Here is an 11,534-nt window from a genome sequence, read left to right on the forward strand (position 1 = left end):
AAAAGAAGAACAAAAACAAATGTTTAAAATATTGATTATAAAGGACAACATTTCAGAGCCTAAAAGCCTGAAGCAAAACTAGAACTGAGATTCAATTTGTGACTGATAGTTTTTTTTTTTGTTTTGGTTTTTTGTTTTGTTTTTAATAAAAACACTTATATGGGAGTAAATGAATGATCTAAAAGAAATGGGCTTATGCTGAAGTTTTCTAAAAMATAAAACAAAGGGTATAGTTGATGACTTAAAAGAATCTGTGATACAGTACAGGATATGCTAGTTTGATTAACAAATGCAAACACTACCCACAAGCAGTCTTTGTTCAGGGCTTGTAACAGAAATAGGGAACCAAATTCCTGGGTAGAATGCAAGACATCCTTCAAACGTAGCGTATTCATTTCTACTTTTATATTAGGCTAGAATCATTTTCCTGCACAGATTTGATYTTGAAATAACTATGCCTAATGTAACAAAATTTGCATTTCTACTTTGTCAATAAAATATGAAAGATTGGGTAGGTAACATGATTTATAAGATGACTGTTAAGGAAATATGATTTTAGTGCTGCTCTGCCAATTCTGACAGACAACAGCCTGTGGAGGACAATTTTTTTTCCCTTCCCTTGACTGCAATGAAGAAACAATTGATTAAATGACAATTTAGACAGGACTATGGAAAGACTCCTCAAACTTTCAAGAGGTAGAAAGGGATTTTTCCTTCCCATAACTGACCTCAAACACTATAATGAAGGCCAGCCTTGCTGCCAGCACGTGCCAGAACTGCAGTGTGAATTCATAGGGGGTTGAACTCCATGGAGGGGCTCTGTAGTCTCTGTACCTGCAAAGCAAAGAGAAACCTGTGAGAGCCTGKGCTCCAAAACCTAAACATGGCCAAGTGGTCTCCAGATCACCCCAAATGAAAGTGAAAGCARATTTCAAGAGCAATTAAAACAGAAAGGGAGAGCAACTGTCCAGAACACACACTATAAAACAGAGCTGTTTACGAGGCAGTGCTTCTTGCTTTCAAAAATCCAGTGCAAACAGTTTCTTTTATTGTTACAAACAGGTTTTCTTATTGTTAAGTGTGCTGGCTCTAAATTGGTTCTTGTCTTTGCTTATAAGCATTTGAGATTCTCCAGACAAAGCTGGCATAAATGAAATATGATTCTCATTTAAGCTAATGCTCACTGCAAAACAAGTCTGAAAACAGGACTGCACTCATGCCATATTTCATTTTTATGCTGAATTTCTGGTATTCATCTGCATAATTGTTTGCAATCTCAACCTGGGTTAGAGCAATAATTGTGAATTTTAATTAATTGACTTCAGAATRCTTAACAAAATGGAAATTGAGGATTTTTATCCTTCTTGACAGCTGGTGAAACTTTTAAAATGAAAAATTCATAGAGACATGGAAGATAATGGTTTGCAGGAGTCCTGCAAAAATTCCAAATACAGGTTTCTAATATGGTAGCAGTGTGTCCCACCACACACTGAGGCTTCCGTGCTGAACAAACATCAACTCCAATGCTTTTATGGGCAAAAATTAAATTATTCTGCCAGCAATTTAAGCACTTTCAATTTACTGTCTGCATTAATGTCCATAAAATCTTTTATAAGGAAGAGCATCAAAACATACCGACAGTATCCTGAGTATCCCATCCCAAGTTCACTCAAATCAAAGACTGATAAACTGCTGTTGACATATCCTTTTAGGCATCTGAAAGAAAAAAAAAAACATATGGGCAGCAATTTCTTCATGAAATGGTTACACAATAAACATCCTGTATGCAAACATATCCTGCCACCAGATACTGTCAGCATAATGTTTTATATTTGATTTATATCGGGACAAAAGCAATTTTAAAATTTCATGCAGAGAAGCAAAGTTTATTGGAAAGAAAAGACTGACATCTGTTGCAGGTATAACACTGCTTAAAAGTCTATTTTCAGCACTTTTAATGGGTTTGCTTCTATCTACTGGGAGACATAAACCAAGAATTGTTTCTCGCTGTTTCTTAAAATTACTGAACTTTGGCAATTTCCTAAAATTACTGAAAGATGGATAGAGAGGCAGAGAGCAGAATAACACCCTTATAAAATCTGCCACCAATAATGCAGCCTCTACCAAAAAATAACAGGTTTTATCAGCTGAAGAGTTTTCATCAACAGTAAAATGAACAATGCATATACCAGTCATATTAAAGGCTATGATTTATTACTATTAACTGCAAAAATCATATAAATATATTGATTTATGACTGCAGGAGTGAATTTTTACTGCTGCTTGCAAACCACAAACACATAAGATATCCCATCTTCTTCGGAATCTGTCTTGTAACTTAACTAAAGCACATCTGAAAGTCAAAGAAGATTTAAGGAATTGTTTTACAATCGGAATCTTCAGGATTGCTGAAAAATAAATGGATATATAAAGAATATCTTAATTACTTCTCTTGYCTGTACCCTTGGTCTGTGCAGGGACCGTATTTGTATGCATAGACAAAACGTGGAATGTAATCAGAAGTAATGGCAATGACAAAGGCATTGGTGATGACAGCCAGAACTCCAATTCCTTCCAGAATTCCATACCAAATACCTAAAAACAAGAGAAATGACAACAAACTGTCAGCTTTTYATAGTCATATTAAGTCATATAAAGTGATAACAAAGTCATTATTAGTCACACGTTTTTCCTTTCTTATTGAGAATGAATTATGAGACAGAAAAACTAAGATTAAACCGTGTCCCCACATTGCAGCCACCACCAGTGCCACCCCAGTGAAATCTTACAACAGGGCACACCCTGCTGAGAAGATACAGCTAAGCAACCATGATTTTTGGTTATAAGGGCCAAAATGGAGATTCTGGAAAAACAGATTTCTTATTTAATTTTATTCTAAATCAGAAGTCAATTGAGCCTTTTAATTTAATTTCTAAACTAGATTGATTTTAGACCTAGAGTTCCACAAACCAGATGCCTGAAGTACTTTTAGCCTGTTTTCAATATTCAAACTATCATGATTCCTTATTATAAATGGAAAACAAATCTGAGGAATCACCCTAGCAAAACAACAAATCATCCTTTTGTCACTGAGGATGTGCTGGTCCCTTTATCACCTTGACACATGAAACACTTCAGGGGTTAAGCTGTTTTAAAGAGGAAAATATAAAGAGAATTCATTTCTCTCACCTATATCTGTTGCTCTTGCAGGCATAGGTCTTCTCCACTGAGTGACAAACTTGTAAGCATCTAATCTGATTTCTATGATATTGTTGAGCAGTGCCAGGAGAGGTGCCAGTGGGAAGGCAGCCACAAAGATGGTGGTAAAGCCAAACTGCAAAACTAGACAGGCATTTCTGTGGTTAGAAATAGGAAATTCAGAAAATTCAAAATTCTTTTCCACATGCAACGTAGTTCTGCTTTCTGAAGAAAACCAACACCTCCAAATTTGCTCACCCATCTCTAAATATTCGTCCATTAAACCATGGAGATTCATTGGTTGCAGATTCCAATCTTTTTCCCACTGAGGTAGAGAAATTTTATTCTCCATTGATTGCCCTCTTCTCTTCATTTTGCGTCGTGACCACCAATTCTGTAATAAACTTTATTAAATAAAAAGAGTGTTACTGATTATGCCTGCTCAGAGATTTCAAATATTTACTGATACTGTTTTGAAGCAAATGGACCTATCTTGAATAGCACCTGGATGAAATTAAGTATTTTATGGAAATTTCTACAACATCATCTAAGATTCAATGCAAAGAACTTATAAAAGATCTCAAAATTCTGCATTATTATTTTAATTCTGTCTTTCCTGTAGCATGTTTGGCATTGTACAGATAAGCTTTTCAGAATATGCACGCTGTGAGCAAACCCTTTCTAACATAATTCAAGGTTGAGACTTCAATTAAAACAATATTTGATGATCAACCTTTTACTGAAAACATATTCTTCCAGTTTCAAGAGAAGTGTAAGACTCTTAGCTCATTARTCTCTTCAGAGGCTGAAGACCTCTGTTTGTATTATGGGAAATGAAATCAAAATAAACAATTTAGATGTTTAACATACCCTGAGAAGCTTTATCTTAGARCAGCAGTTAATCATTTCCTTGGGAATGAAGTGATAATCTGTGAGATTCAACAAGTAGAAACATTCCCCAAACATAACCCAATTACTCCCTATCACTGGATCATGCTAGCATGTATTTATTATTTTTAAAATGAACTTTARCATCTGAACTTACGGGTAGCCTAGCTCCATGAAGTTGTTCCACATTTGTTTTAAAACCATAATAACTCCCATTTGCAAGCAGAGATCTATCAAGCAGCCACTAGGGTGACACTGAAATAGAGGGGAAAAGATCAACAGCTAAAATTAGAGGATTCTTTTCTTTTTATTTATTCAGAGGGTAAATAAAAAATGTTAAATATGTGTGGTGAAAAACATCAAGCTCCATCTGCAGGAATATTAATGAACAGATTTTAAATTGAACAATCTTTATACATACTGTTATGTATTAGATCATATTGCCTAAGTTAAAGGTTTGTGTGCTAGATATATGATAAATGATACAGATTATTTCACTTAGACCAATAAATACTTACTCATTTCAAAAGAATAGAGCAATATTTCATTTGCAATAATTTAAGTCTAAAGAGAGGCTTACAACCAGAATTTCTAGTATATCAATCAGAGACTGCCAGGTTAAAATATTAAGTAATTACAGAACCATTTCAGATSGTGGATGTTTTATTCTGTGGCTACCAAGTTTTCATAGAAGAAATCTGTTTTTCAGAGAGAAAAAAAGGGAACTTCAGCACACTGGTGAGTTGCAATTCTAACATTCAAGCTAAATTTTGAAAATATCGTTTTTCTTCTTTTGTGAAATAAAATTAGAGATTAATTTGGGTTTGAAAGGACCCTTTAAGATGATCTAGTCCACAGTCCTGTAATAAATATGAACACTTTCAGTTGGATGAGTCCCATCCAACCTGACCTTGAACGTTGCCAGGGACAGGACATCTACCACCTCTCTAGGTAATCTGTCCCAATGTTTCACAATAATAATAATAATTACTATTATTATTATTATTTATTTTTATTATTATTATTTCCTTTTTCACTCATGGAAACGTCAGAGAAGCATAAAGCAGGATTGCTTACCTCCTCCAGCCTCCATCTGTTAAAAAGCTTGTTGTACTTTCCTGGGCGSCCTGCAAATCTGGAAAACAAGATTTCTGTCCTCAGTGGACATTCCAGGAACACCCCTGTATCAGCAGTTGTTTCACAACATKCACTGAATAAATTCAGGAAATACCAACACAATAAATTACAGCAGGCTTAAATCTCATACTCATAGGATATGGAAGTTTGAGAATGCAAACAAGGACCATCATTTTGCAACTCATCCTAAACTTTTATTATGTCCTGAACAAAAACCCTAGCTGCAGAGATTTTACATGTTAGATATTCAAACTCTAATCTACTTCTAAGAAGATAAGCAAGCCATTACAACAATAGGAATTAACTGCAGCACGGAAATCTGCTTCCCCATGTGAAGTGTACACTTGATTTGTTTAATAAATTGAATCACAATCCTTTGTGACCTCAGTGAAAATTATAAAAGAGAGAAAGAAACCCATGCCTGGTCCTATTAAATACAGCAAGAGCAAGACACAAAGAAATTTTAACACTCTATGGTGAGCACTCCACCAAATGTAACAAACAGATTATCACCAACGTGATAATTTTTTGTTTCTTTGCTTGTTTTAGTTAGTTTTTTCCAAACCAYCTTGAACTGAAATTACACAATAGAACTTTATAGAAGATGGTCTGAAATGTTCTGTAGGTTCTGCAGCATTGTTGAAATGAAGATGATGGTTAGATCTGTATTCTTATCTCATGCTCTAAGCTAAAGATACTTAGAGCCAGAATTTCTGCTTCCTAGTCTTGTATAGGATTTGCCAGACAATATTTACTATTTACAGAMATACATTCTTGGAAATGCAACTCAAGGGGAATGAACAAGAAAAACAAAAAATCCTATTGGCACAGGACTAAATACAGATCCCCATTAAGGAACTGGCTGTGTTTTCAGAAGYTCTGAATTCTTATTTAGTAGGAAAGTCATACAGACACCCATAAAAAAGCAGAATTTTTACTCTCTAGTTTCATGGGTAAAAGGGTTCCATTTCAAGGGTCCATACAGTTAAAAGTATTTAGTATTTTAAATATTCCCAGAAATCAACTCGCACCTAAACCTTACAGTTCAAACTGTCACTGCATTTTCTTCAAACTTATGAAAATAATGAGGATTTTCAGTTTTGTGCAAGTTTTCCTTTAAGAACAACTGGCAAAGGTAACTTACCTGCCAAGAAAAAAGGCAATGTAGAAGATGGAGCTGTTCAAATTGACAAACTGGAAGAGGAACATTTTCAAGGCAAAGCTGTTTTCCCACTCAGATTCTGTTCTAGGATGCTCTTCAGAAAGACACAATATACATTATATAAACAAGAATGGAATGGAGTTATGTGAAAGTTTGCTCACAAATCAATCAACACTAACAAAACAWGCAATGGTTTAAAGTCAGGTTGCAATTGATTTCATTGCTCCAGCTCAGACTGTGCTGTTTCTATGTGGAAATAAAAGATAGAAGCTCCTTGGTTTAGAATAAATCACAATACTGTGGGAAGATAACTGTCTCCCTCCCATGGAAAAAAAAAAGCAGAAACCAGTGTCAATTTTTTATCTTAAAGATATCTTGATTCAAAGGAAAAAAATCAACACAAAAACCCCACAAAAAACCAACAACAACAACAACAAAAAAGCCCAAAACAAACAAACAAAACCCAAACCAACCAACAAAACAAACAATCCCAATCTCCCCAAAAAAGCCAAAAGCACTTGGAATCAGTGGAGCAAAATCTATTGAAACATYATCAGCAAAACCTTAAGAGCAGAAGAATAAATTTCTTAGTTTTATATTATTTCCTCAATGAAATCATGATTTTTTTTCTTTCTGTGATATTTCTCACTTGCTCAGGGAAATGCCAGAAATGTTTTCCTAGTTGAAGTTTTCATGGAAGTTTCTTTATGGAATGAAGGCATAAAAAGAAGATAAAAAAGGCAGCAAGAACCACACCATTAGTCAAGATTTACATACCTAARTCTGTCAGGAGATAGGCAACCTTTTCATACACCTGAAACAGAAATGAGCTGGTGTAARTACAGCACATCCTGGCTGTTGTGATGAAAATCCAGAATGAAAACAAGCAGCAAAAGTGTGCTATTCTATTTCTCTACAGAATCAAGGAATCTGGGCAGATAAGGGAGAGTGATGCAGTAGCTGTGTAATTGCATAATTTCCTATAAAGATTTCATTGAAYCAGTCCCATTCTCTTTATCCATGTAAATGTATATAAGCATAAATCTATATAAATCTAAAAATCTAAAAATAAGCATAAATCTATAAATCTATAAATCTGTATAAATCTACATTAAATATACAATAAAGATTAAAAAAAAGCAAATAGATCAAGGAAAATATTCAGACATCAACTGTTTCCCTAATCAACAGTTAGAGGTTTATCCTCTAATTTCAACAGATTTATGCAACCAAAAACCAGCCAAAAACCTTGACAAGTACAGTTTTCCTTTGCATGAATATGGATATTGGTTGARGATATCARCCTTCTACTGAAAAYTTCCTTATCTCTCCATATATTGACTGTCTCCAGTCTTTATTTTAAATGACACTTGAAATAACACTTGCCAACTCTGAAATATATTTCCTTGAGTGTACCAAAAATAACAAGTTATTTTTAACAGCTTTGCTTGTTCACTTGAATGTACTTTTTTGACTTGGAATCATGTATATGATTATATATGATTTGATCATATATAATAACAGAAATATTAATAACAACAGAAATAAATGTAAGAATTATTTCTTATTGTATGGAGGGCACAATCTCCTTAAAAGAATTAAAAGCCAATGTTTGCTGGGTTATTATTCCTTTTTATCTGTTTGTGCTTACATGTGAATAGGAAGATGATAAATAATATTGCAGCTGAAAAAACAGACTTTCTATCCTTGTAGTGCTACAACAGGAAATTATTAAACCTGTGCTGTTTCATGACAGAAAAAACTTTGACCAAAATCATGGATCACAGTGATTTTAGGACTGTGCAACACTGATGTCACAGCTGCATTTTAAATAAGAAAGGGAAGAATCCAAAGACAGTAATTAAAAACGACCTAGAAAGCAAAATCTCAGCCAAAAAAATATGTAGTTCAATTTAGAAATCTATTGCAGAAGGTAATATTTAAAAAATGCAAATTCAAAAAGCAGCGATCTGCACCCCTGTAATATGGTGACATAAGCAAAGATGTGCAAAAAATTAAGGAGGTATTAGAAAAAAACATTGAAAAACACTGCATCAGAGGAGAAAAATCCACTGAAATAGCAGCYTCAGACACTGTACATGAACATGTATCTACCTAATACACCATTAATTCAGCAAGTTTGCAAAAATCACTATTTTAAATTAATTGCCCCTTTAGAAGAACAGAAGACTTACAACATTGAGTGACATGATGATCATAAAATTGATACAGACTCCAGTGCCAGACGTTGCAAACTGCCAATACTTCTTGATGAAATACCACTTGAAAGAAGCAAACTGCTCCATGGCTACCAGGCGATACACCACCACTGCAAACACTGCAGTGAGGACCAGGGAAATCTACAGGATGCAGAAAAGAAATCACATCTGAAATAATAGCCACTGAAATAATAAAACCAGATTCATAAGACTTTAAAAAAAAAACCCTAAAAAAAAAAAGAAGAAAAAAAAATTGCTATTTTTTGGTTTGGAGAGAGGAATTTGAGAGAAAAAAAAACCAAAACCAGGTAACTTAAAACATTTCTTTACTGTTCTTTTACTCTTCTTAATAGAACTATTTTCCAACTATTTTCTTCTCAATAGAACTATGTAACTATTTTAGAACTAGAGAAAAAAAGAGATCCCTGAACAAGCAGCAAGACTGAGACAATCAGTTTTGCCTATATTATGTAAATCCACTAATCYTAATGAATGCACTCATGACAAGTTATTATTTACAACAGAAAAAGATGAATTACAATACAATAATTTTAATAYTATGAAACATCACCATGAAGAATATTCCTGAGACAGACACCATCAGTCGACTGAGCTTGTCAGGGAAAGGCTGGAAGGGTTCAGGTTTTCCTGTGATGGGATTTACTCTTTCCACTTGGGAATATTTAGCTTCAAACTGGGGACGCAGCTCTTCCTGCAACGACAGGGAGGATTCCATTTGTTKCATTAYTTMTTTTTCTCAAGAATCAGACAGACAYRRGCAATACAGTAGAAAATTATAYTGTTACWAGTRATTTTTATAATGYTTCTACTCAAATACCTAAATCCTTGGAAGCAAAGAACAGAAACCACAGGAGTCTTCCCCACTATGTGTTAAAAAGAATCATGGCTCATATTGCTTAGACTCTAGATCTTCTACAGAATTTGATAAGAAAACTATAAATTAGGGCCAGTTATAATGGTGCTTTTTATGTCATGAGAGAATTTATTAAAAACCACCAGCTTCTATCTACCAATCTGTGGAAAGCTGTAAAACAAGTGAAGCCTAYTGAGTTAAACTGCAATTAAATCACCAACATAGTTAATTTACAGCTACGTTGCCTAGTGATTTATGGAATAATAACATTTTATTTTATTGCTGATGCTGCTAGTGGATTGTTCAAGGATAAGCTATGCCTCTCAGAAGGATACAAAAATCTAGTTTCTGTCCTGTTGCTTGTTTTGGTCCTATTTTTATGCAGGATCAGGAATTTCCAGACCAAGAAACCATGGAACTGTGCTGACATCAGAAATAGCTCCTGTCCTCTGTATGGGAAGAATTTCCTCTCAGTTTTCCAAAGGATACTTTTAATAAATGTAGAATTATGTTCGGAATTCCAATGTTAGTTTCAAAAGGCAAAATATCCTTGCACAGTCTCAAACATACCTTTTAATTCTGCAACCAGAGCTACAAAAACMAATATGATCTGAGTGACAAACTCAGATGATTGACACACAATATGGATTGATACTGAGACTTTAATCATGCTGATAACAAACTTTATGTATTTTTGACTTCTTACCTCCTCATCTTCCCAGTCTATGAGGTCCCAGTCATAGGTTAATACAGCTCTCCTTCTTTTCCAAAACTCCAGGAAGACTGTGGCTGTGGAAAACAACTGCACTTTAATCACAGGGGAAAAAAAGGGCCATGCAGATCTTAAAATCAGCAATGTAATATGTATAATCACCCACTGTCTGATAGTTTTCCCACAGAATCTGAAAAGCTCTAAGTAGCTTCAGAATAATCCCTGTTAAAATTAAAACACTATTTTACAAGAATCTTTTTTTTGTTTTCTGCATTATCGGTGCAGAGATGGGTATCTGTCAATATGAGACACTGCCATCCCTTTATATTCGTCATTTTGCTTTTAACTTTATTCAAAACATAAAATCTTTCCTTGAAGAAACAAGAATATGCATACACAATGATATCTATTAATAAAGAGCTAAAGTATGATCTCATTTAAATTAAACCAGGCTCATTTTTTTCAAGCAATACAGTTTTATACCACATCAGTTTTATTACTCAAATAATTCTTTAGACAATTATTTCTAATATAAGTGTGAGACCATAATCAATACAGCTTGCAATTCTGCCCATTGTACACATCCGAAAGTTTCTTATTTAAATTATGTTTATAGCTAGTATTGACAATGATGAAGATCTAAAATCACAGAACTACAGAATTATTTACCTTGGAAAAGACCTCTTAGAGCATCACGTCCCACTGTTAATCCAGCACTGCTGAATCCACCACTAAACCAAGCCCACATCCACATCTTTAAAGATCTCCAGGGATGGTGACTCCACCTGGGCAGCCCATTCCAATGCCAATTTTGGTGAAGACATTTTTCCTAATATCCAATCTRAACATTTCCTGCCATCCTGTCACTTGGGAGGGAGCAATAAGATCCCTCTCAGCTTTTTTGTCTCCAGGTTGAACACTGGGCACACTCCAGCACCTCAAAGCCTCTCCTGCAGTGATGGGTCCCAAATTCTCAGAATTATCAGCACCACAACGTGAGCATGCTGATGGGAACAGGGTTGACCCCAGCATTTGATTAATGCTGTTAAGATTCAGACATTGATTAGTGGTGTTTGTGTTCAGATCTCATGGTCAGTCTGTCAGATTCATGCCCACTCAGACACAGCAATTAATGTGAATTGGAAGCTAGATAAGACACTGAAGAGAATCTTAGATTCCAAAGAAATAAACCATCATGAGAAAACCAAACCCACAGCATTTGACTCTGTCCTCCCTCCTGTCACAGACCACCCTACCTCATGCCAATAAACAATTTACTTGCCCCAGCCCCACTGTGCTGCTCTGGGCAGACTCCAGCACCTCAATGCTCTCCTGCAGTGATGG

The 11,534-nt window shown here is 34.8% G+C and overlaps 1 protein-coding gene across 1 annotated transcript in view; it reads right to left on the reverse strand.

Moving 5' to 3' along the window:
- Positions 1-11,534, reverse strand: part of ANO3 (anoctamin 3) — a 54,421-nt gene that overhangs the window by 3,960 nt on the left and 38,927 nt on the right. Inside the window, exons 14-25 of the mRNA XM_057379775.1 lie at positions 10,185-10,267; positions 9,176-9,316; positions 8,581-8,745; positions 7,163-7,199; positions 6,368-6,479; positions 5,164-5,221; positions 4,244-4,341; positions 3,457-3,602; positions 3,190-3,342; positions 2,448-2,595; positions 1,636-1,716; positions 729-834 (exon numbers count right to left, since the gene is read on the reverse strand). Of these exons, the coding sequence (XP_057235758.1) occupies positions 729-834; positions 1,636-1,716; positions 2,448-2,595; positions 3,190-3,342; positions 3,457-3,602; positions 4,244-4,341; positions 5,164-5,221; positions 6,368-6,479; positions 7,163-7,199; positions 8,581-8,745; positions 9,176-9,316; positions 10,185-10,267 (1,328 nt within the window). The remainder of the gene's footprint in view (positions 1-728; positions 835-1,635; positions 1,717-2,447; positions 2,596-3,189; positions 3,343-3,456; positions 3,603-4,243; positions 4,342-5,163; positions 5,222-6,367; positions 6,480-7,162; positions 7,200-8,580; positions 8,746-9,175; positions 9,317-10,184; positions 10,268-11,534) is intronic.

This window comes from Malurus melanocephalus, unplaced genomic scaffold (assembly GCF_030028575.1).
Source record: "Malurus melanocephalus ecotype Western Australia unplaced genomic scaffold, MMel_1.1 scaffold_423, whole genome shotgun sequence".
NCBI lineage: Eukaryota > Metazoa > Chordata > Aves > Passeriformes > Maluridae > Malurus > Malurus melanocephalus.